General features: G+C 36.8%; 1 protein-coding gene across 12 annotated transcripts in view; it reads right to left on the bottom strand.

The window, feature by feature from the left end:
• The window catches only part of MCTP1 (multiple C2 and transmembrane domain containing 1), a 441,268-nt gene that overhangs the window by 221,155 nt on the left and 192,865 nt on the right, over window positions 1-27,248 (bottom strand). For all 12 annotated transcript variants that reach the window (XM_059694087.1, XM_059694091.1, XM_059694090.1 and 9 more), the window contains exons 3-5: window positions 11,968-12,110; window positions 3,315-3,394; window positions 507-618 (exon numbers count right to left, since the gene is read on the bottom strand). In XM_059694087.1, coding sequence (XP_059550070.1) covers window positions 507-618; window positions 3,315-3,394; window positions 11,968-12,110 — 335 coding nt within the window. The remainder of the gene's footprint in view (window positions 1-506; window positions 619-3,314; window positions 3,395-11,967; window positions 12,111-27,248) is intronic.

Below are 27,248 nucleotides of genomic sequence, written 5' to 3'. Positions count from 1 at the left end.
AAGTGCTCACTTATCATTCAGCAAACAAATACCAGAAAGCAGAAACTCTGTTATCATTTCACTTCACTTTCTTTGTTATGGCACACCTGACGATATAGTCAAAATGGTAAGTTCTGGATACCTCCAGGTAGAACTCCAAATATTTAATTCATTAATAAATGTATTCCCTGAATGAACACTATCATTTGTCTGCAACACAACATGTCTGAAACTGGGTAAATCAAATGATAATAAAAGATGCAAATGTGTCTCTTATTTACAACAAGAGGTTCTGATCTGGAGCATAGGACAGGAGATTTGAGTTCAAGAGATGCAATATACAAGGACTAGTGATACCAGGATACTCACAGAAACAAAGGACAGGCCAGATTTTCATACGCTGCTTCTCTTTATTATTACCTCTGGGCTCAGAGAAGGCTCACAACATTCAAACAGTGTTTGAATGGACACCAGAGGGCAAGTTTGAGAGCATGAAAACAGCCCTACCAGGCTGTGGGGCGACTTACCACATCCCTGTGTTCTCCTTCCTTAGGTGTAAGGGTGACTGACAGCAAAATGATTCCAAGGTCATGGTCAGGATAGTGGGGATCTTTCAGTGGTAGAGTCACATCTGTGGGCCTGTGGTAGAAAATATTAAGATTCTGAACAGTTATAAAATGAATAAGCCAAAAATATATTTTATATCAATATTTTGGTCTTCCTTTACACTCCTGTTACAATTTTGTTGTTATTAACATTTCATCAATGAATTAAGTTGTCCAATAAGTTTTGAGCCAACAGGGTATACTTGGGTTCACTAGATAAGCTTCAGTCCTGTACGGGGTTCTAGAAAGGCCATGGGGTCATGGGAAAGGCCAAAAAACCACAACAGTATTGAGAAACATACACGTTCCTGCTCTATGAAGCACACAGAATGTAATGGTGGGTATTTTCTATAAATTTGAGTCATAGAACTAAATAGGGTCACTTATTGACCACTATTTTCCTTTTAAATCTTTAAGATTTTTTTAAAAATCAGGAGTATGATATTGAGTAAATAAATGAGTGAGAGAAGAGGAAAATACAAAATATACTTTGCCTGCTATATATTACAGACATACTTTAAAAACAATGTCTAATTACTTGAAAGAAATTCCAATATTTAAAACAGTACTTCTATTTTGTAGGTTTTTTTAAACCTATGCCTGAACCATTTTAAGGTTCAGAAAAACAAGAAAATCAATAATTTGGTCAATACTTAGAAGACTTTAGAATGTCCTTACATCTTTATCTGCAATCATTACAGTTAGGTATCTGAGGAAGACATTATGAATTGCTTAGTATTTATTACTCACAATCACTTTTAGAAAATAAGCAAAATATACATTCAATAAGCAATGCATAGGCAATATCTTATTTCCACATTTTAATTTATATTTAACAAATTAGGGTTCATGCCCTTCATTAACCCAAGTGACTGTGTAACGTTTGGCGCTAAACTTGAATCTTGAAATGTTGGCAAATTAGGAATGTTCCTTTGCTTGTTCAGTCACTTGCTCATTCACTTCATTCACAAAACATGTATTAAGCACATATTAAATGTCACACATTATGCTAGACTATGGGTAAAAACCAGAGCTCAAGACCAAAGATAAGATCCTTACCTACACTGAGCTTAACTTTTAGGAAATGATACAGTTGGAATCTAACACTGGGACGAGGATTTGGGATTCAGAACCTTATGTAGTTTATTATAATACTAGGAAACTCTTTCAAATAATGCTTAATTTACCAAGTCAAGGAATGACATTATTAAAAATATAAACAGATTTCTAATATCAGTGGCTTTAACTGAAACACAAGTAACCTGTTAGAAAGATAATATATATACGCTATAATCATGTGATGAAAATGGTTCCTATATGATTTTAGTTATAGCTAATTATGTTCAGGTAATAACAAACTTACTCTTTTTATTTTAACAAATATATATTAAGTATTATATTGTGCATGTGTGTATATATATATGTGTGTGGGGGGGGGCATGTATGTGTATGGGTTTACAACTTGGTTTGACTTGTTTTCCTATAATGATTACATATACAAAATAATAGGAAAAACTTTATTACATTTTTATAATGATTGCATGATAAAGATTTAAGGACATTTGCAATTGCTTTATGATACATCTATTATTTTCTTTCAAAGAAATACCTTAATGCATTATATAGTAGCATAAGTATTTATATGTTACTATTATTACCCATTTTTCTACACCCAGAGGCTATTTATTTATACATGGAATGCAACAGCATAATTATAAATATACAATTTTCAAAAGCAGTATGTGATTTTAAAAAGTGTTTGGGGAAAATGAAATGATTAGTTAATATGTAAAATAAATAATGTGTCAACAGAAACACCAAATGCTTGCATATCTTTTTATTTTCTTAATCATCCCATAGTTTTCTACTTAAAGTTATTTTTCACAATAATTTTATCTTTAATAGAGAAGAAGAGAAATTTATGCTCTGTGATTAAGTCCAATAGTTTGCATATCCTTATGTAGAAGTCTTCAGAGAAAATAATATGGTCTTTATAGAATAATATGGTCTCTACAGCACAGTCCATCCCAGTTGGAGCTCAGTTTTCATGATAATGAACTACATACACCACCATCTAGGACACTTCCTTCAACTGTAGTGAGGTGGGGAACCAGCGATCACTTGGCTTCTATTCTTAGGTCAAGCCTGCACTTTCGGTTGCAATGAAGGACACGTGGGAATTACAGAAAGGCCCCTCTTTTGTCAAGTTTGAGGCAAAAATGATCTTTGGGAGACCAATAAGCTGTGCTCAAATTCAGCTGACTGTAACAGTTAAGGGTTCTCCATAATTTATATTTCTCCGCACATCTACATTTATAGAAATATAGAGTAGTAATCTAGCCCATTATATTGCTTTCCTCTATTCCTGCCACATGACGGAGCATGATCATCTGAAACAGAATTCCTTCTCCATACAACCATACAAGCAATGCAGGAGCAAGGAATGTGTCATTTATCTCTAGATTCCTGGTACTTAGCACTGTGCTGGGCACAAAGCAGGCATCCAAGAATTTTTCTGTTGAATGGTTGTTGAGTAAGATAATCAGGGAAGATGTTTATATTTCCATTGGGTTGATGAGAAAAATGTACTTAAGAAAGTCTGCCTAGCATGAGGGCTCACAACCATACAAGACTAAACAGCGACTAGAATCCAGATCTGCTGACATTATTTATTACACTGGCCCAGCTTCCTAACAAGGTGTAGTGATATTATGACAGTTCAACGATCACCTGTTCAACTCCAACTGTGTGAGATCCAGAAAGGCTGAACCCATAAAATCATCCTGTAGTCCAAAATCATAGTCAAATACCTAAGAAGCCAAAAAGAAGACATTATTATAAAAAATTCCAAAAGAAGCTTTAAATGAAAACATCTTGGTATTGGATTTTGTCAATGTCACCTAAACAATGTCATTTCCTAATATTTATTTTTAAAAATTTATTTCTGTGTTGTGTAATACTAGGATCTCAGAAAGCATTCAAAGAACATGGTATTTAATTTCCTACTTAGAGTTATTGATTTATAACAATACAATAAAATACAATAAATCATCAATACACAATAAATCATTAAAAATGTGGGAAACACAGACTTCGAATATTTTCCTCATATTACAGAAGGGCATAGCATTCCTGGATGGCAGAGTAAGTTTGTAAGAAATTCAACAAAGATGTCTTCCAAACTGAGCTACAGATGATGAGAATGTAATTCCAAGTTCTTTATATGCCTCAGGTCATTGTAGATAAATTCTATAATATTATAGGACAATATCATTGAAGCATACAAATAGGTGAAAATTGAGATATGATTGAAGCATTTAGTAATGTTATATTAACGTTAAGTTAAATTAATTTGATTATCACAAGCAATGACAAGGGGAAAATGCTAACATGACTAACAACAGAAAAGTCAAGAAAAGAGAGAATATTTCTTCCATCTGTCAAAACAATTTACCCAGTATCTTCTCTGTGCTTTTCATGGTTCTTATCCCTACTGCAGTGAATGAGACAGGCAATGTCCCTGACTTCCTTATGTTTAGAGGTGCAACAGTCAATAAATACCCAAACAGACATGTACAGTTTAGTGATGGACACTATGGAGAGAAAAAAATCTAAGGGGTGTGTTGGAAGCTGTCATTTAGACAGGGAGTTCAGGAAGGCCCCTTGGAGGAAGTGTGTTCTTATGGAGACCCAGTGCTGAGAAAGATTAACCTCTGTGAGTAAGGAGAGAGAGCACTCTAGGTGGAGGAAACAGCAAGCAATTAGCATATTCAAGGATAATTATTAAGAAACCATTGTGGTTGAAGCAGATTGAGAAAGATGGAGAGTGGAAGGAGATTGGAGAGAAAGCTCAGAACTAGACCAGTTAGGGGCCTTTCTAAAAAAAAAAAATAAATAAATAAATAAGCGGTTCTCAACCTGTGGGTCGCGACCCCTTTGGCGGTCGAAGGACCCTTTCTTTCACAGGGGTCGCCTAAGACCATCCTGCATATCAGATATTTACATTACGATTCATAACAGTAGCAACATAACAGTTATGAAGTAGCAACGAAAATAATTTCATGGTTGGGTCACACCGTGAGGAACTTTATTTAAAGGGCCAGAAGGTTGAGAACCACTGCTCTAAGTAAATGGGACTTGGCTAATTTTTATGTATTTAAGTTTTTCTTACTCATTCATTCTCTCAGTCAAGATTGATTCAGTACTTATCATGTGTCTGACTATGCTAAGCATTGAGAAAACAGTGGTGAGCAAAACTGACATTGTCAGTGTTTACAGTTTAGTGAAGGAAACACATATTAAACAAGGAAGTGCCTAGGTGATTACACATTTTGATAAGTGTTGTAGAGAAAAGAACAGGGACTGAAAGGAAAAGAAAAACAGTGGAGGTCACGGAAATTTTTAAGATGAAAAAACTGCTACTAGATGAAGTTTGAGCTGTGTTTCTTGACCTTTTGAAACAGAAAAGCATATACTCTTATACTGGAGCACATGAGTATAAATAGGTAAGTTCTCTCTTGAAAGGACAACCCAGGCCACTGGACTCTCCGGGATGTGAGAATCCATAGCCCGGTGCTCCTGTGCCCAATTCTCGGTCTAAGTTTGAAAGCTGGAAGCAGCGGTAACAGTATCCACAACAGCCTGAATCAGTTACTGCTTTTTCTCTAGTGCAGGTGTACTTCTTAACGTGAAAAAAAATCAATATTAAAACAGTAAGATAAATACTTTGCATTACAAAAGGATTCTTAAATTTGAAGAGTCATAAGGGGATTTATTTAAGTAATAAGTTTCCCTAATGCCTCTTCAATTATTCAATTACAGTCATTTGATTTACCTACAATCTTTCAGAAGTACATTTGTTGTAGAAAGCACAGCACCCCTGCAATAAATATTCTCCTTGATCAATTACACTTCTGAGCTTTAGTCATCACTCAGTGGCATATCACATGAATATATTGCACATCTATGCAACTGCCACCTCGGTATTTGCAAGTGCCTGCAGTACTGTACTTTACAACATAAAATTTACATTAAAAATTAGAGAAATTTCTCTTGTACAATCTTTTAATTGCATTACCCCAAGGCTTAAAATCTTTGGGAGACTATAGTGAAGTATAATCAATGAGAACACCTGGGGTACACCTGTACATGTGAGTGAAGAGCTGTGAGACTAGCGAATTGGTTAAGTATAGACAACCCAGCTGGGTGATTCAACATTTAAACTCAGTTTACTCTCATAATGAGAGCCTTTCCTACTGTCTTAATGCTAGATGTTTACTTTAATTCTCAATTCCTATTAACCAGCAAAGGCATAAACCTGGGACCAAATGGAAACATCAGCATTCATTTGTTATGAAATTATTAGCTATGTTACTTGGTTCAAGTTCTATAAACCATTTGTCAGAGGGAACACTGTTTTAGGTGGAGCTTCAGAAATGCAGAGCATAGAAAATAAATAAAAGGAAAAGATACTCCCACTACACAATATGCACAGTTAATTCTGATGAATGGTGTGTTTTTCTATATTTACTATATGTTAGGCACTGTGTTAAATGCATTACATAGATTTTTAAATTTAATTCTTACACAACTCAGTGAACAAGGTATTGTTTCCGTTTTGCAAATAATGAATCCAAAACTTAAAAAGAATATGTTACTTTCCCTTAAATCCCAGGATTGAAAGGAGTCAGATTCAAATATTGTTATGCTGAATTTCAGAAATTTAACAAACATAACTCTGGGTGAAGTTCTGGGAATTCAAATGTGAACAATTAAATGGGATCTTTGCTTTCATGAACCCTCCACTCCGTTGTGTTGGAAATACGAGGTAAATTTAGATAGAAATTGCTTGGGGGCTCAGTAACACCTCTCTTCATTCTCAAATGAGTTTAAAATAACAAATATTCTACTAAATGCATTTGTTTAGCTTCTGAGTCAATTGTCTCCCAATAAAAACTGAATTAGGTTGTGGATCAGTTAAAATGCTTTTTTATGCAAATAACAGAAAACAACTCCCACTGACATCAGCCTGAATGGGGACTTGTTAGCTCAAATTACTGAAATATTCCTAGGTAATTATGGCTTTGGGGGAGTTTTAATTTGATGGTTTGAATGATTCATACTTTTATTCATTCATTTATGTGAAAAAAACATTTGGTGAGCACCTACCATTTGCCAAGTACTGTTCTAGGCACTGGAAATATAGCAGTTAAACAAAGTCTTTGATTTCTTGGGTCTTCCGTATAAGGGAAAGATGCAGACAATAAACAAATGCATGTTAGGTAGTCACAAGTGCCATGGAGAAAAATATCTCAGCGTAGGGGAATAATGGGAACTGCTGTTTGTATAAGAGAAGCTGGCAATAGAATGAAGTAAGGAGGCTTAATGGGAATAGAAAGTGGGAAGGTACCCAGATCATACACTATGACCCAAGATATAAGATTCTTCTCAGAAAATATATCCATGACTCATTTTCATACCTAGGCAGCTTCAAAATAACCATTTTACTATAAAAGAACAATTAAACTCTAAAGAATAGAACTGACATTGTAAAACAAAGAAATGAAACAAAACAAAACCTAACTGTGGCCATTGCAGTTAATCATTTTTAGTGAAAAATAGAAGCTATGTTGCTTTATTGCTGAGTGGACATAGCAATCTTCATCCCTCTGGGACTCATTTACCTATATAAAGGAGATGAGACAGACAGACAACAGTATGGTAGTTACCAGAGACAAAGGGGAGGGGGGTGAAGGAAGGTATAAAAGGATAAAGGGGGTCAAATATATGGTGACAGAAGTGTAAGGACAGGAAAAAAGGCCTTTCTTTTTCTTTGCTGTAGCCTTCCACAATTTATGAGAAGCACCTGGTAATTAGACCCCAAGATTGTTAGCTCCTCTGACTCAAACAGCCCCTCTGTTCAAACTGCAAGACAAGATAAGCTACTCTCAAGGCTACAGTCTTGCATAACACTCCTTCCTGTGTTTTTGCAAATCAGGGATAATTTGCACCAAGGAGTCTCTAGTTGTAGAAAATTCCCTTATTCCCTCCCTTCAAACAGGCCTCTTTTGAACTCTTCATAATTTTTGCTCTAAGCATGTTTTATAGGTTTGGGGAAAATACTGATAAGACGCCTCCCTAGGACATCTGTCCAGACGGTCTCCTGAAAAACAAACAAAGTCCACTCCAGCCCCAAATCCTCCTCCCCTCCTCGTCACCTAGCAACAGCAGCCATTACCCTTTAAAAGGGGAAGCTGCTTTTAGTTTCTTGTCCTGTATTGATTAGCAATGCACTGGCCCTTTTCCTTAGTGGAAAGTAAAATAAACTTTCTCTCTCTATCTCTTCTTTTAGTTGTGAATTCTTTCACAGCCCCTGTCACCTGCCCGACCCTAACAGGAAGGAGATTTGACTTTGGGTGGTGAACACACAAATGCAATATATGGATGTGTATTATAATATTGTTCACTTGAAACCTACGTAATTTTATTAACCAATAACACTCCAATAATTTTAATAAAATTTAAAAGATGATAGCAGTTACTTACTTGTAGGGATATTATCAGGATACATGAGATACAATAGCTCAGGCACTTAACACAATGCTCAGTAAATGGCAGCTATGATGTGACTCTAAATTCTGTCCCAAGACTCAATAACCTCACGTTCTTTGCCCATAAAGCAAAAGCAAGTACAATCATGTTTTTTTGTTTGTTTCTTTGTTTTGTTTTCCTATAGATTTTTAAAATCTAAAATAGTGGAGATTCTTGATTCGTGCATTTAGGAAGTGTTTTTGAATCATGCAAAAAAGAAAACAACAACAAACAAACAAAAACACACATGATAATACCAACATTGTCTAACCTCAGAATAATTTCTTCTGGGTTCTCTGTGGTTTATGACTGCAAACATATTTCCATTCAAACTGTTCAGTTGTTTCCATGTAAATGTCTAGGGATGTGACTCCCTACCTAAGCAGTGCATCAGAAAAAACTTCTGTTTTTTTAAAACACAGAAACATGGGCTCTGTCTCCGAAGTCCTGAATCAGAATCTTTAGGAAAGAGACGAGAACATCTAGAGTCTGTAAAGCTTTCTGGATAATCTTGTGCACAGCTGGGGTGGGAGATTATTGGCATATGACATCCTTTTAGGGCCCTTAAAACCTACTGAGGAATAATTTTACCTAAGACAGGAATGTGGTCTTTTAATTGAACCAACCATATAGTACCTTTTCAATCTTATATCTTAAGCTTAAACAGACATGCGTCATTTAAGGAACTACCACTTTTGTTAAAATGACTATCTAAGAAACAGTAATATAGCCCCTGATGGAACTGTTTTCCTAAGTATCAACATATTTCTATTATTCCGGAGAGCACTCCAATTTAATACCCAGGTTACAAGCTCATGATTAGGCCAAACACGCAACAATTTACACAAGCATTTCCCCCTTTATAGTATTTCTGTCTCTTCCATTATAACCCTGGGTTTTCACTGTGTACCTTAGATAACAGAGTCAGTGAAATGACAATGGAGAATTTTAATTCAATTCAGTGGAAATGGATGCTGAATTTACCCCATTGTTTATGATGTGCCAGAGCATCCCTGAGGGTACAGAGCAGGCTCCAGAGGCTCCTGTCTCAGTTAGAAGTACCACATTTTAACTCCCTACTTCTACCCCTACCTTATTATAAATGATTTTTTAGTCCCTTTTTCCAAAATAGTTTTCACCTCCTGCCCTTACTGTGAAGGCATTCAGAATGGAAGGAATATTTTCTTTCCACTAAACTAAAAGCCATACAAATCTCAACCAGTTGCAAAGTATAATCTTATTTATTTTGTGCAGAAATCCAGTACCAGTATTTTTTGAAAAAAAATCTGTCTTTACTAGAAAGTTTCAGTACAAACACTGAAACTTTAATGTGATTTTGTAACCTGCGTCCAGAACTATGTTACTAGTATTTCCCTTGGTGAGCTTTCCATCCATAGAAATCAGACCCCACGGTAGACATGGGTTCTTTTTCCTCTGACTAGATATGGGAAAGTCGTGCACTTAATATTTTATAACCATCCAGTTCATGGATACATTTTCATATTCCCTGTCACTACAGAATTGGTTAGTCCCTAAGAAATCTTTCAGGCAAGATTAATCTCCCCTCATGGAGGATGTGGGCATCATATTAAAATCAAGTCAGTCAGCAACACAAGGCTGTGTGGAGACCATGAAAATGATGCAATTTTCATGAAATTCTACTAACTTCAAATATCATTTCTACCAATGTATTTTATTTAGATCCTTGTGTGTCCAAGGTTAGGCAAAAAGTGAATAAAATGAAACAAAAAAATAAAGCAAAAATTTAGAGATTTTTTTTTCAAAAGAAGCCCTATGCAATTAACAGAAAATGAAAATCAAATAAAAAATATCAAAGCATATTAAAAATCATAACATAATACATAAAGTAAAATATGATCATTTTTGTGGTTGTACTAGTATTTGAGAGGCCAGTGTGATTTCTGTTTAACTTGAAAACTTACAATTCACTGTGTATCTTCTGTATGGTAGCAGTGAAGCCGTGGCTACTTAATGTTGTACACGGAGAACTCAAAGTAGTAGAGAAACAAAAGCAACCCTTGGGTGCTCTCTCCCACCTCTGTGTTCACAGTGTGTCGTCCATCTGCACACAGGTCACTGTCTCCATTTATAGTACAAGTGTATCTGTGTGTATAGATTCTGGCTCTCTCACACCTAGACAAAATTTTCCCCCCATCATTTTCTTGTTTTTAATTTCTTTTTGACCCAATTAGGAGATTTCTTGAAATAAGCATTTTGACATGTGGATTTTCACATAGGGTAATACTCATTCTTGAATACAAGAGAAAAGCGAAAGAACTCACCCAATTATCTGCTGGGGAAGTTCATTTGTAAACCTTGTAAAGACTCACCCTTCTGTCATGCCATAGTATCCCATTAAAGAAACAGAGCCACAACAAAGGTAAATGAAAGTTACTTGTTTTCTCCCCCCGACTTTTCTCTTAGGGACATTAAATGAGATCCAATTGTCCAGTGCTGTCCTTATTCACCCCCGATTTCTTTTTCAACCCATTTTCTTCATGGTTGCAGCTGCTCTAACTCATCTCTTCTGAACCTCCCTTGAAAGAAAATTTCCTTTACATCCCACTCGTCTTTCTTCAATTCTTTTTTCATCTCCGATTATGAAGGTATTTCCTTTTTTTTCTCATGTAGACATTTCTTTCCTTCTAGAAGGGAGGAGCAAGGGAGAGAAATCTCTGTCCCTGAAGGTCATCTCTTCGGTGGGAGGAGTTGGTGATGGATACTCTCACAATCATTCTTATGCCACCACATAGTATATATTAAAGTACAGCTCACTAATCTTGTTTAATTGATTCCCTTTAGCTAAATCCACTTGAGACTATTTCTTATGTGAAATAAGTCTATTCTCCCCATAATGAATTCTAGAAACTTATCAACTGTAGACAGGAAATTCTCTATCCATTGTTCTTATAAATGGTCATGCTATGAGTTTAATAAAACCTGGACTATTTTTTTCTTTATGTGGAGAAGAGAAACAACTGGAAGCAATACAAATGGAGAGTTGAGGGGAAGGAGGATGACCAGAGACTGCTGAAAGAGCAATGATATGAGATATTTGGCTCATGTGCCAGTTGTAACAATTTAGAGAAAAGGATGAAGGGTGTGGTAGAAAAGATAGAAAAAGGTTTAGTCACTGAACAGGTCCTGAGAACATAGGCGCCAAACGAATATATGTACCTAGAGATATGAATTAAAGGAAAGTCAAGTATGAAACTAAAACAAGGAATTAGGGTTATAACCCTTTCCTTAAACCCTTCTTTGAAAAACTACATTCAGCTAAAGAATAGACTTTTTTTCATCTTTGATAATACAATAGAGACAGGAATATTTCTCCCCCTATTATCTTTACCTTTCTTGTTTTCCAAGTAAAGCATTTGGTTTGCAACCAGGACTGGTAGATGCCCTGATATAATTCTTAATCAGAAAGGCTGGGCTCTGTGTAAGCTTTCCTTGTTGTTAGCTTACACGGAGACTTGTTTGTATATGTTCCCAACGTGCACTCAACCAGTTGACCACACAGAGCAGGAGGAGGTGGACTTCGTAGTCCTCCTAAATGACTGACTGGCAATAGTACTGTCCTGAAGAACATGCTCCCACACCTCCTCCTCCCTTCGATCTCATTTTTTATCACATCATTCACAGATTAGAATTGTGCACAGCAGACTACATCTCTGGTGAAAAATCTTGTCAGACAGAGAGACAGGACAAAAAGTCATTAAACAGGGATTTTTTTTGTCAAATTGCATTAGTGAAAAACAAATAAATGGCTCACCTTCACATACAATGGCTCTCTGAGATGATCGACAAGAATGCACGCTTTCTCCTCCCACACAGGATTGAGGTTCTTGTGTATTATTTTACTTCTAAAAACTTCTTTTCCTCCAATTTTAAACTTCACATACGGGTCACTTGTCCCTGATATAGAAAAAAAGATTGATCCATGTTAATTATGCCTTTCTATGGAGGCAAGAGAATAGCTCATCTACTCACCAACAAGTATTTCAAGGAATAAAAACAAAGCTTATCACCTGGAAAATAAGGGCTAAGAGTATTTTACTAAATTTTTCCTGAAATATTAAAGTGACAGTAAATTATTTATTATAATAATTATCATTATCAATCTTCTATACTCAATACTGTAACCCTGTTCTGGTATTTTAAAAAACTCTATTGCATGCTGCATGTGTAAATGTAATTCATGTTATAAATGATAGAGATTAATCTGACATTCTCTTGGTATCATCTGGTTAACTCTAAAAAGGATGATCCATAATCTTGGCTGATTTAAGTAGTTTTAGACTTACATATGCTGCTAAAATTGTATACTAGTTTAATGGGCTTAATTAGAAAAAGATGAGTCTCAAATTGGGCTTCAATTTCATCCTTCATTCCATATTCTCTTTTGCTCAGAAGTTTCAGTTTCAACACGTTAGGAAGGAATGAAGGTCTCAGAGGAAGGAATCAGGGGGAAGGGAACAAATGTTTATGAAGTCCTCTCAAGATTATCCCTTAACATCCCCCAAGCTCCCAAAATAATAAAGTGTGGAGACCCGCTCCCAATGGTCCCGTAGGGTAATGGCGGCATGGGATGAAAGCACCAGAGACCGGGGTTTAGGAGGATTGGCACAAGGCACCAGTAACTTTATTTTTTACACACACTGTTTTATAGCTAAGCTTCATAGATCACTGCTAGGGGTTGGCCTACCATGGGGAAGTAGCAGATCGTTATAGACTGGGCAAGACTGGGCAAGCTTTGTCTAGTTCCATCTATGTTTGACAGTTGCTATAACAAACAGTTGCTATGACAAAATGTCTACTTGCCTAGATCACAAGAACTGGGGTGCAAGCCAACTGCATGTCCTTTACATGACTTGGAGTGGAGTCAGGCCTTTCCTGTAGACCCACAGCCTCTTACAATAAAGAAAATCAGGGCTGTCAAGTAAATTGCTTATGGACACACAGCCAGCAAGAGATGTTTAGGGTTGCAACCAAGACTATTTGACTCTAATGCGTGTGCTTTTTCTACTACACCTGCAAGAGAGAAGGACCTTTACATACTTACACAGATATACCATTTCCCATTTTGACTCATGAATGAGACCAGTCTTGGCCTAATGAGTCTATGTCCTTATTAAGAATTCCTAGAGCCCTGACCGGTTTGGCTCAGTGGATAGAGCGTTGGCCTGTGGACTGAAAGGTCCCAAGTTCAATTCCAGTCAAGGGCATGTACCTTGGTTGTGGGCACATCCCCAGTAGGGAATGTGCAGGAGGCAGCTGATAGATGTTTCTCTCTCATCGATGTTTCTAATTTTCTATCCCTCTCCCTTCCTCTCTGTAAAAAAATCAATAAAATATATTAAAAAAAAAAAGAATTCCTAGAGAAGGTGTATCATTAATGACTCCAAGTAAATTATTCCAGTGTGTGACAACCTTCATCTTCAGGAAATAACTCTTTATACGAGGCCCTTATAATAAAATTTTGTTTGATTTTTCAGTTTTCTCCCCAAACTGAAGTTATAGTTGGTAACTATGTCTATATAATTTAAAAGAAAGTATGAGTGGGCCTATGAAAACTGAAAAGCACCATATGAATATTAGGCATTACAATTATGATACTGATCTCCTTAAACTCACTATCTATATCCCTCCCTTACTCTCCCCTAATCTCAAAGACATATAAATATATACGGGAAATGTACGGTGCCTTATAGGATCTGGCTTTTCTTATTGAATCTCTTGGAGGCTCTCTCAAAACTCTCCACATTCCTCAAATAAATGTAATGCCCTTTTTCTTATGCACCTACTAGTAGACCTGGGCATAATGAAATAATGATCCCAATTTCCCATGCGAAATTCTCATTCGGGTAGTTTAATTTTATCATTATGGTACAAACTTTAAAAAATATTTATAAATGTAAATGCAGGCTATATCATCGTAACCTGTTTAAATGTATTCTTTAGGGAACTCAATGCAATAAAAATGTTCAGTACTTAAAAATGACTATTATTAACAGCAGTTCCCAACTTAGGGCTGAGGATCCTGGGAGTTGAGAGTGTTGTAAAACATATATTGAGGGTTATTAAAATCCATGTACCCATTTGTATTTTCCCAGTCATGGCCTACATCAATTTATTGTCTTTCATTTTGAAAAGCATCGACATAACTGCTACTACCTGCTAAAATATAATAAGCTCTATAATACCAGAGCCTTTGGGGTCCCTTTTATAAAATCTTCAGTACTTAGTACAGAATCAGAACTTGTCATCATATCCATGATGCCATTTGAGGTAGTAAATATCCAACAGCCTGAAGAAATAACAATCCAGCTAACAAGAGTAGGTCTAAACGTTCAGTTAAGGATTAGGGATAGATATTTTAGCCCGTGACAGGCACAAAAATCTCAAGGATTGGTATAATAGAAAGAGAAAGGCTGTTTTTAGGATTCTGAAAACAAGTTATGATGATGAAATATTTTATTAACGTGAAGATTTGGCCACAGGGTGACCTGGATTGGAGATAGTAGATATGCTAGCAAATTTCATAGTCATAACTATAGGAGTGACAGAGTCATGGGCGCCAATCACCTGACTTTCCTCACTTTGTTTTCACTTCATGGGATAAAATTTGCTGTACTTCTCTTTGCAACCATTGATTAGCCCTCTGGGACAATCATTAAAATTTAGTTTTAATAGTCGTGTTTCTTTAAGATATTCTAATTGTTTTCAAGTTATTAACTTAGGGGACCTTTAGTGACTTAGAGTCCTTAATAGTTCAAAACCTTCAGCTTATGATTACAGCTTACAGAATTGGAAGACATTGTTTAATTGAGAGTGAGTAAAACTTTTGCATGTAATCTTCTATGTTTGAAAGTGCTTTTCCAAACTTACTTCAGCAATTTATTATCTGATAACATGAATAGATATTATTAGCATTAAAAAAAAGAGTTCTGTGGTCAAGCGTTTTTGGAAAATGCTGGTTTAAAATAAAATTAAATGGATTTGTTTTCTATAGCTTTTTAAAAATTTTTTATTGTTGACACTATTACAGATGTCCCCCATTTCCCCCTCTTTACCCGCCTACACCCAGTTCCTGCCTCTCCTTCCTCTGGCCTTCCCCACACTGTTGTCTGTGTCCATGGGCCATGCATATGTTTTCTTTGGCTAATCTGTTCACCTTCCTCCATCTAGTACCCCCATCCTCCCCCAATCTATGTTAGTTTGTTTCATGTACTCATACCTCTGGTTCTATTTTATTTGTCAGTTTATTCTGTTCATGAGATTCCACATATAAGTGAGATCACATGGTATTTGTCTTTCTCTGACTGGCTTGTTTCACTCAGCATGATAATCACCAGGTCCATCCATGCTGTTGCAAAAAGTAAGAGTTCCTTTCTTTCTTATGGCTGCATAGTATTCCATTGTGTAACTGTACCACATCTTTTTTTATCCACTCACCTACTGATGGGCGCTTGGGCTGTTTCCTGACCTTAGCTATTATAAATAACACTTCTCTGAACATAGGGGTGAGTATATTCTTTCTGATGATTGTTTTGGGATAATTAGAATATATTCCCAGAATTAGGACTAGTCAAAAGGCAGTTCCATTTTTAGTTTTTTGAAGGAACTCCATCCTGTTTTCCACAGTGGCTATACTAGCCTGCATTCCCACCAGCAGTGTATGAGGGTTCCCTCTTCTCTATATCCTCACCAACACTTGTCATTTGTTGATTTGTTGATGGTAGCCATTCTGACAGGTGTGAGGTGATGTCTTATTGTGGTTTTAATTTGCATTTCTCTGATGACTAATGATGTTGAGCATTTTTTCATATGTCTGTTGGCCATCTGCATGTCCTCTTTGGAGAAGTGTCTAATCAAGTCCTTTGCCCATTTTCTTTTTATTCTAGCAGTTTTATTTCAATGTGTGTTATCTCTCAATAATTTTTAATTGGATTGTTTTCTTCCTGTGTAAGTTCTTTTACATATTTTGGAAATTAACCCCTTATGGCCTTTCAATAAGTAAATGGGCTCTCCAAGAAGGGGACAGGACATGCAGCATTTACCAGACTTTTTTGACCATAGGGCCTACTTTTCTTAAGCTCATGTTTCAAGATTAATAATCCCCTGTCTCTCTTTAGGAAATGCTACCTTATTATATCTTGTAGTTCAGAAAGTTTCACATGTTTTTGGAGGTTCTTTTATTGTAATACACTTCCCAATGAAATCAGGGAATTTTATTACAATAACCCCCCCCCCAATAAATCCAAGCCATTAACATGTGGTTAATCTCTAATAAATATATTATACCAAAATTTTTAGTTTGTTGGTATAAAAACAAAACACACAAAAAACCACAAAAATCCCCAAACAATAAATTCATGTGCCTGTGTTGATTTGTTGCAATATTGCATTCAACCACGAGATGGCACTAACACTTATCAAATTCAAAGTTAAGGCATCAGTACTGCACACTTGTTCTCAGGCATTTTCCTGTGCTTTATTGTCATTAGCTGGAACATGACCCTCATAAAACATTTTTTATGGTAATAATGAAATTAAAACAGGCAAGTAAACATGGGAGAAGAAAATAGGAGGTGCTAGCCCTAAAATAAAATTCAGCCTTTTGTTATTAATGTCATATTCAAGAGCAACTTTTCAACATTCATTTTATCAGGTAGCGTTCACTTCAGAATTTATTTGTAAACATTATTAAATATTTTATTATTGTTAATTCCTTGCTTCAAAAAATTTAGAATATCAAGTGTTTATTTCTGTACCCTAAGATCAAATTGTTTAAAAAAGAAGAATTATGTGGTTTATATAATGTAGGAAAAAATTACATGTGCCAATGTTATATTTAATTTTCATATTTTTTTCAGAGCCAGGGCTCTGATAAGCACTTCAACATTTTATGTGATTGGTTAGAACAGTGGCTCTCAACCTGTGGGTCGTGACCCCTTTGGGGGTCGAATGACCCTTTCACAGGGGTCACCTAAGACCATCGGAAAACACATATATAATTACATATTGTTTTTGTGATTAATCACTATGCTTTAATTATGTTCAATTTGTAACAATGAAAATACATCCTGCATATCAGATATTTACATTAGGATTCATAACAGTAGCAACATTACCGTTATGGAGTAGGAACAAAAATAATTTTATGGTTGGGGTCACCACGAGGAACTGTATTAAAGGGTCGCGGCATTAGGAAGGTTGAGAACCACTGGGTTAGAACAACAGAACTAAATTTAAGTCCAACAGAACTAAACTTTGAATGGGTCTCCTTTTGTGCTGCACTGAACACAGCAAACACAAGATGGCAGCCTCTCCTCTCTTAAAATGGTATTAGAGCTATTTAAAATGTAGATAGCCATCCATGCTGAGTCTCTTGGTTTCCACTCTCAGAATAAATAAGCCTCCTGGTTAGGAGGTTTAAATCAATCTTATCCCAAACCTATCATTTAAGGAAACTTTAATTTTTCAATAATGCTAACTCCTAATAAAAACAATGCCGATTTGAAACTCAGTCCCCATATTAGAAATCGAAAAAAGGAGAAGGAGGATGTATAGGTTGTTGGTGTGAACAAAATAGCCCCATCTTTGTAAACCCTGCACTTTCTCTATTCTTGATTTAACTTTGGCCTTAACTGGTCCTGGCCAGCACACACAGGCTTGTAGTTAATGATTAGCTGTGTTCTGCAAGCCTACACAATGTAACCATAAAGATTCCTGTCAGTAATGGCCAGAAAGACATAAAAGCTGAGAGACTATCACACTGATGTTAAGTTAGTAAATGATCCACAACACCACCGGGAGGTATGGTCCCAGCCCGCACTGCATTCTTTGTCTTGTCAATCATTGGTATCCAGCTGTTCTAGAGAACATTTATTGTAACAACTGTCTAGCTGGCAGCACAGAACTGCTAGGGTCCTTTGTCCACTCCGATCCTACATCCCTGTAAGTAAATTACCCTATAATAAATTCCGTTATATTCTATGGAGTTTCCTGTTTGTTTGGTTTTTGTCTTAAAATGTCTTTAAGGTTAGGTGATCACTGTACCTCCACTCCACATTCAGACAGAGGAAAGAAAGAGAAAGAAGAAAAAAAGAAGACAACAAAGAAGGTAACAGTATAATTAGATCCTTCATACTAGAAAAAGGCTTGTAAAAACAGTGATGTTAAAAATATACTCAGCAATAGGTTGTCTTAGTGGAAATTAATTTTCACGAATAATTTTTATATCTTCAAAACAGCTACCATATTTATGTGTTAAAATCATTTCCTAAAGTTCTTCCATTCCTTCTCATTTTTGTTGAAGATTTGTAATGCCCAACACTGGAAATATTACATGGGTTAAATGATTAAATATATTAAAATTCAAATGCCAGAGGTTGATTATCACATGTGGCTTAATGTGATAAAATAATAAAATAATACTTTTTCCATAATGAGTAATATGAATATTTCAGTGGTTTTTAGATTTCTTAAATGGCATTACTGTGATATAGCACATAGATGAATTAAAAATAATGCTGTGGTAAACTGCAGTAGAGAACGAAACTAAGAAAATTTCTTTCTTTGAGGAGAAGGCACTTTTAGGGCCATGAAATGGAAAAAGTGTAAATGACAGAGATTATTGACTTTTATGAGTAATTTTTTGGCATTTTTAAAAAGTGCAAAGTTCAGTATTTGCAAGAAAAAATTATCTGTTGAAAATGTATGTTGTATAATTCATTTCAGTTGAGAAAACATTTACTATTTCACTACTTTCTTTAATCATTTAAGAATATATGAATATATAGCAGAAAAATAATGTCTATTTTCAGATTTCTCCTTCCTAGTTGTGTAGAAATAGCAATTCTATTAGATTTGTTAAATCAAGAAAAAAATTAGCCCGTAAATAACTATCAACATTGCATGAATAAACAGTAGTATAAGAAAGTGTCTGGCCGAAACTGGTTTGGCTCAGTGGATAAAGCGTCGGCCTGCGGACTGAAAGGTCCCAGGTTCGATTCCGGTCAAGGGCATGTACCTTGGTTGCGGGCACATCCCCAGCGGGGAGTGTGCAGGAGGCAGCTGATCGATGTTTCTCTCTCATCGATGTTTCTAACTCTCTATCTCTCTCCTTTCCTCTCTGTAAAAAATCAATAAAATATATTTAAAAAAAAAAAAAAAAAAGAAAGTGTCTGAAAATAACTGGAGCCCCATGGGACACATCCATTAGAAAATGTTATTACAACCCTAAACAGAAAAAATCTTCTTTGTCAATTAAAACTCTAAGTGATAACACTGAAAATCATTTTATGACTCTTGATTGATTACTATCATTAACTGAAAGAATTTTAAGATAATTATATTACAATATTATTAAAAGGCTTCATAAATGCATGGTAATTGAATAATACTTTCCTTAGCACATTCACATATTCAATTTGTGAGAAAAAAAAGGAATGGTCTCCTATTAGTCTCCCTGCTTTCAGTCTTCTCCACTCCAATTCATTCTCCAAAATCTTAGGCTTAGGTATATTTTCTGACATAAAAATCTGATGTTACTACCTTGCTCTAAAATTCTTCATTGCTTTCTTACTGATTTCAGAATAAATTGAAACTTTTGAGTATGTCATACAAATTGTGGTCTGCTACTAATTTTGCAGACTCATCTCTCACCAGGCCACTCATCTATAGGATACCTCACCTCAAATCCATAGCTTCTCTCCAATGCGTGTGCCCCCTCTCCACCCCTTACCCTCTGTCCTCTCCCAGTACTAAATTCAAGCCTCCTTGCTGTTTGGGTATCTTTCCTGACCCATCCCATGGACATTACAAGTTCTTGTCTTATGCCCCCAAACATCCTCTATAACAGCTCTTATCACATTCAGGCCTCGTTGTTTATTTCTGATCCCTGATGTCTGGCAACAACACCTAAGTTATTATATGTGATCAAGAAAAGTGTTGGTTGACTGAAAACACTCCTGTATCGCTCAATGAATGAGTGCCTGTATCATCTCCTAATAACAGAAGCTAATAAAGTAACTAGTACTTAAGTTGTATACTCAATAATCCCACTCTTTTCCCTCCACTGTCATTCACTATGAGTCTAAGGATCTCCTTTTAATGTTATTGACAAATACTGATTCTGAAATACATAAAGTTTAATATCACAAAAGCATTATGCTATACTTTCTACAACAATAAGCATTTTGCCATTGCTACTTTCCCAAACTATAGTAATTGATATTCATTGTTATTCCTAAAAAATGGTCAATCTACCCTGGTTTTACAAAATGCTTTTTAAAAAAATCTCATTTTAGTAGCAATCTTCTTAGAGTTTTTTTACTTAATTGATTTATTGGATTTACTCAGAACAAAACTAGAAACCATATGATAAAGGTGAATGAATATGCTTATGACATCTATTATTATCTCATATGTCTACTATGTAGATACACTCAATATACAGTAAAAACTTATGTTTTTGCACAAAATATTTGGAAGGAAAGTTACTTTTATGTGTACAGATAAATTATGGCTTAAACTACTGCTCTTCACTGATAGCTGTTTTCCTCTTCTTCTCAGGCAAGTAGCTAAACCACATTTTCTTTTTAAAAATATGTTTCTATTGATTTCAGAGAAAGAGAGAGGGAGAAAGAGATAGACACATCAATGATGAGAGAAAATCATTGATTGGCTGCCTCTTGTATGCCCTCTACTAGGGGTCGGGCATGTGCCCTGACCAGGAATAAAACTGTGACCTCCTGGTTGATAGGTTGATGCTCAACCACTGAGCAACATTGGCCAGGCTAAACTACATTTTAAAGACCTTTTACTTATGTGTGGCCATGTGACTGAGGACTGTCTTCTGGCCAATGTGAGCAGAAGTCAGTTATATTCCACTTTTAGGCTTAGCCCATGATATCTTTCCATATACAATCCTATCTCCTTTTCCCCAACACTAGAAACCTAGATGATGGTAGGGCCTGCAAGTCTGGAGTCTCTGAATGGAACCACCATCTACATTACACTATAAAGTTTTAAATAAATAATATATTTTTATTTTGTTAACCCCCTGAGATGTGGGTGTCTATCTTTGACAGGTCTTAATGTTACTTATCTAATCTAATAAGAGAGAAACATGCAAATTGACTGCACCTCCGCTACACCAACAAGCCATACCCACCAGCCAATCAGGAGTGAATATGCAAATTAACCCAACTAAGATGGTGGAGGCCACTGAGCTGGAGCAAGCAGGAGGATTGGGTTGCCCCTGGCAATGGAGGAAGCCAAGCTTCCTGCCTGTCCTGGCTGGCCCTGAGCTCCACTCAAGGCTACAAATTTTCAATTATAGAAGTTAAATAAATCCCAGATACCTGCTTCCAGCCCCCAGGCCTGGCCCAGCCTGAAAACGGCCATCAGCCCCTCACCCAGGCTGGCCAGGCACCCAAGCGGGACCCCCACCCTGATCTGGGACACCCTTCAGGGCAAACCAGCCAGCCCCCACCCATGCACCAGGCCTCTATCCTATATAATAAAAGGGTAATATGCAAACTGACCCTAACAGCAGAAAAACTGGGAATGACTGGTCACTATGACACACACTGACCACCAGGGGGCAGACACTTAATGCAGGAGCTACCCTCTGGTGGTCAGTGCGCTCCCACAGGGGGAGCTTTGCTCAGCCACAAGCCAGGCTGCCGGCTGCCAGTATAGCGGTGGTGGTGGGAGCCTCTCCCGCTTCCTCAGCAGCACTAAGGATGTCTGACTGCAGTTTAGGCCTGCTCCCCGCTGGAAAGTCGACATTCCGCAAGGGCTCCTGGGCTGCCAGAGGGATGTCTGACTGCCAGCTTAGGCCCAATCCCCCGGGAGTGGGCCTAAGCCAGCAGGTGAACATCCCCCTAGGGGTCTCAGGCTGTGAGAGGGCACACTCCGGGCTGAGGGACTCCCCAGAGTGCACAAATTTTTGTGCACCAGGCTTCTAGTTTTAAATAATACAAAAATTAATTCCAAGAATGTGAGCTGCTATTAAAAAAAATCCCTAAGATATATGACATTGACTTAGCAGTCAGATAGTGGATAGCAAGGTAACCCTGGGAGCCTCAAGAGTCTTGTTAGGCCATAGTAAATATTTGGTAATATTGTTCCTGTGAGAACTTGGAAGGCAGACCACCTGCTGTTGAACCTAGGTTTCAGGGAACATGGAAGAAAGGTGTGTAGTTTTCAAACTGGTTGGCTTTCATAAGAAATCATAAGAAAGCAATGAGTTCAGGTGAAAATAGGCTCATTTACATGTAAAGAACTGGAAAAACTGTCTTCAGGCCCCAAATAATAGAAAATAAGATTGAAAAAGCTTTTAAACAACAAAATATCATTAAAACAGCCTAGTGGCCAAGGTCAGATTGGCTCTCCCACCCAAGCATGATGGTCGTAAGGTAGTTGCCATATGTTAAAAAGGAGCAAAGGAATAAATCATGTTTGAGGAGTATGTCTAAGAAAGAACATTGGGTGTGGCTACTGGCACATGGAAGCCTGCTAAATTTTTTGAGAAAAGGAGCTTAGCTGGTTGAGATATTTGATCTTGTGCCAGCAGGAAGCAGAATGTGAAAGCTATATATGCCCAAGCGGGCAGGCTCTTTCACACCCATTTCAGATATGGCTACAGAGGATAATAATAGATAAGGAAGAATTTCTCAGATGGTAGAACCAGTTTCCTCAGAAAACAATGGGTAAGAGGATTCTCTCCAAATAGTAGAGTTCTAACTAAGGAATTTCCTCAACCTCCAGGTAAGTGGCCTTTCTTGGGATTTCAAAATTACTAAAGACAAGTAACTGTTATGAGTGTCCCATGCCTTCTGTGGTCATTATATATTAGACTAGAAGATTCACGCAATAGGCCTTCCTTCCCCTGTCTGCCGGCATTAGTGTAGATGTGTATGACAAAGTGGCAGATGGATTAATAGTTCAATGGACTCCCAAGAACCACATTTGAACCTGATAAAGGATTTCCTTTTACTCAGAGATCCTGCACGTAGAGCTGGACACAATGACCTCATGGGACTTTGGACTATTTCCCTTGGGAAAGGTGAATGTCTTCTATATTCAGAAAAAAAGAGTGAACCAGTTATTTGGTGACTAGGAAGGTAGATTGTTGCCAGGACTGCCATTTCTTGGCAATAGCTATGTTATCTTCTTCCCAGGCACATAACTGGTCTACAGCTCCCAATTGAATATAAACCCAGAAGATGACATGTGTCAATGATTATATAAGTTTTATAAGCAAGTGAAAATAAGCAAAGTGAAATATTAACACCTACCATGTAACTAAAATACTTGAGGAACAATGAAAAAACCTTTGCCCCGAAGGCTAAAAACAGTTAATAAATGTTTAATGTGACAAGTGACTTCAAAACTTGCAATTATCCTTCTAAAGCATGTTGTCTCCGCTAGAAGAAAAGACAGTATTAGGGATAATAGTAGGTGTTTTCTGCTTTCACTCCCCCTTCAACTCTCTAGTGGGGTGTGGGAAAGGCTAGGTCTGCATGGTAACAACTGTAGAACAACATAAGAACAACTGTAGGACCAAACTAAGCACTACGTTGTAACGACCCACTCTTTCTTGCCTTCTGCCTTCCTGCCAAGCTTCCTACTTTTCCATTTCCATTGACATTTTGCTACTTTTTAAAAGAAGGCAGGGCTCTTTCTTAATACAAGATTTATATTATAAATTCTCTAGCTGAATATTTTTTCTTTTCTAAAATACATTCATGTTCTCAACAATATTTACTAGATGTTTATTGTGTGCTAGGCACTAGGTATTCAGCAGAGCATAAAACCAAGTCCCTATTCCAAAGGAACTTTCCTTCTAGTGAAGGGGAACATGCAAGGAGCCAATGAAGAGGTAGATAATATGCCATGTGGTGATAGGTGCACGAAGGAACATAGAACCACAGGTAAAGGTCAGAGGTACCTGCTATTTTAGATAGGGTGTGGAGGGAAAGCCTCACTTACAGACACATAAAGGGCCTGAAGCAAATTTCAGGCAGAAGAAGCAGAAGTGCAGAGGCCCTGAAGGTTTCCAGTGTGGATGGAGAGAGTGACCAGAAAGTAAGTGGAAGAAGTCAGAGCTTTGTGGGATAACAGATCATGTGGGAATCTACAGATCCCTGGTTAGGACTTGGAATTCTTCTTCAAGTCAAAATAGAATAGTAAATGATTAAATAGATAAAAATATTTTAAGACTGCATTATCTAATGTCAAATGATCTGCCTTTGATTAAAGAATATACCAACACCTGAAAAAGGGCCAATTATAAAAGGGTAAGTCTATTGTGTTCTTAAATTATTCAAAGTAATTTCTAAATTTAAGAATAGCTGGTCTAAAATTATTTGACAAAGCCAACCTAAAGGTTAATAATGCACATAAAATGAATGTGAATTTTTACAGTTCTCATATTTACATCTACACTGCATCCTTTAAAATTTAGTTTTATAAGCTACATATAATACAGCTAGAGGCCCAGTACACGAAATTCATGCATGGGAGGGGGAGGTCCCTCAGCCTAGCCTGCACCCTCTTCAATCCAGGACTCCTTGGGGGATGTCTGACTGCCGGTTTAGTTTACTTTCTTGGCTGCAAACTCCTGTTTGTGTCTTATTAAACTTTGATGTGCACAGGCAAATGGACCCCTTCAGTCTTTCATTCCAGTAACAACACCAAGAATGAACCTGGAAGGACCCTGAGCTCCAGATAAAAGTTCAGCCAGGGTGACAACTTGATTTTGGCCTTATGAGGCTCTGAGCAGAGAACTCGGTTATGCTGTGTCCATATTCTGGACCTACAGAACCTGTGAACTATTAAATAGATATTGTTTTAAGCTATTTAACTCATGGAAAGCAGTAGAAAATTAATGTGTCTACCCTAAAAAGCACATCTATAGTATAGTTGGAGAAATTTTAAAAAGCTTGAAGGAAACTTGTTGAAATGAATAAAATACTTTATTTTTTATTTTTTAAAATGTTTTTATTGATTCAGAGAATAAAAGGGAGAGGGAGAGAGAGATAGAAACAGTGATAGGCTGCTCCTGCATGTCCCCTACTGGGGATCAAGTCTGACTGGGAATTGAACCGGAGGCCTCCTGGTGCATAGAACGATGCTGAACCAACTGAGCCACACTGGCCAGGCTAAAAGACTTTCTTATAGCCAAACCGGTTTGGCTCAGTGGATAGAGCGTCGGCCTGTGGACTGAAAGATCACAGGTTCGATTCCGGTCAAGGGCATGTACCTTGGTTGTGGGCACATCCCCAGTAGGAGGTGTGCAAGAGGCAGCTGGTCGATGTTTCTCTCTCATCGATGTTTCTAACTCTCTATCCCTCTCCCTTCCTCTCTGTAAAAAATCAATAAAAATATATATTTTTTAAAAAAGACTTTCTTATAAAGGGTATGTGATATGCTAATTAGCTTGACTGGAGTAATTATTTGACAGTGTATACATATATTGAAAGATCACATTGCACACCTTAAATATACATATAGTTTTGTCAATTATATTTCAGTGAAGCTGGAAAAAATAATATTTTATGAAAAACAAACAAATTATAGTGATCTTAAAAGATTATCCCAATAAACAAATCTGATCAAACAATAAAAGATATGGGGGGGAAAAGTGTATGAGAAGTAAATTTAACCATGTACCTTTTTGGGACTGAATAAAAGCTCATCTTCCCTTAAATACTAACAGGCCAGTAAAACAGACCATTTAATATCAATATGTGACATAAACATCATTCAGCAGTGCTGATAACTGAATATGAGTGCCGTATTAAATGCAACAATGATTTGCAGCCCCATTCATTAATGGTTTCAATTTTTGTATTGTTTGAAATAAGATTTTTATTTTCTCTCTCTTCGCTTTAGATTTTCACACCTTCAATGTCTATTTGGAAGTTCAGTACAGAGATCAAAGGCCTTGCCCAAAGGACTGGTAACAACACTGTCATCATCAAAATATCTCAGATTTATAAATTCTCCCAGTTCTGAAGCTTTTCATTTAAAAAACAAATTCCAAACCCAAGTCCTACTCTCTAATTTTTTATCAATTTGTGATTGTGACAATTACTTTATAAATTCTGTTTACTTGACTCTCAAAACATGTATAGAGTAGGTCTGACTTTTAACTATCTCTGGAGCCAGAATAAATTTTTAACGTATGAAAAATTTAAAAATGCTATAGAAATGCAGGATGTGACCTAATGTTATTTTGTGTGGTGTTTTTTCTTGCAGAGCTGGAAACTGATTTCCTAACACTTACTCTTTTCTGTGACCCTTTTCTTACCCATGGTGTCTGAGGCATTCTTATGACCTATGTTGAAGATAAGCTCTGAAAAAGCAACATTTAGCCCTAACCGGTTTGGCTCAGTGAAATAGAGCGTTGGCCTGCGGGCTGAAAGGTCCCAGGTTCGATTCCGGTCAAGGGCATGTATCTTGGTTGCAGGCACATCCCCAGTAGGAGGTGTGCAGGAGGCAGCTGATCAATGTTTCTCTCTCGTTGATGTTTCTAACTCTCCCTCTCCCTTCCTCTCTGTAAAAAATCAATAAAATATATTTTTTAAAAAACACCACATTTATAAAGTTTTAAAAGGGAGTACAGATTGAAAGTAGAATCTGTCTTAGATTGGCACAGGGGATAATATTTCAGGGGCAAAATAGCACAATGGAGGTCTTTGAATGATGAAGTACTTGAGGCTACGCCTTAGGGACTCTGCACAACCTGAACACACAACTTACTGCCTACGCATGGAAAACAGTAGCTGCACCTCATGACCTGTGTTTCAGAGGCAGTGCAGTTTTTTGATAAGTCAAATGCACGATTCCATGAAAGCCCAAAAGCTTTCACTGTTACACATAAAATCGCTTGGCCAACTTCCTAATGTTGAGTGCAGTTTTACACAGAAGAGTTTTATGGGCTTTCTCTGTTTGCTTCAGCCTTTCATATTTAATTACATTCTCATTATAAAACTATGTAAAAATTAGGAAGTTCAAATAACTGATTTTCTCTTT

This window comes from Myotis daubentonii, chromosome 4 (genome assembly GCF_963259705.1).
Source record: "Myotis daubentonii chromosome 4, mMyoDau2.1, whole genome shotgun sequence".
Lineage (NCBI taxonomy): Eukaryota > Metazoa > Chordata > Mammalia > Chiroptera > Vespertilionidae > Myotis > Myotis daubentonii.
Note: the sequence above shows the minus strand (reverse complement) of the source record. Positions and strands in the feature narration are given on the sequence as shown.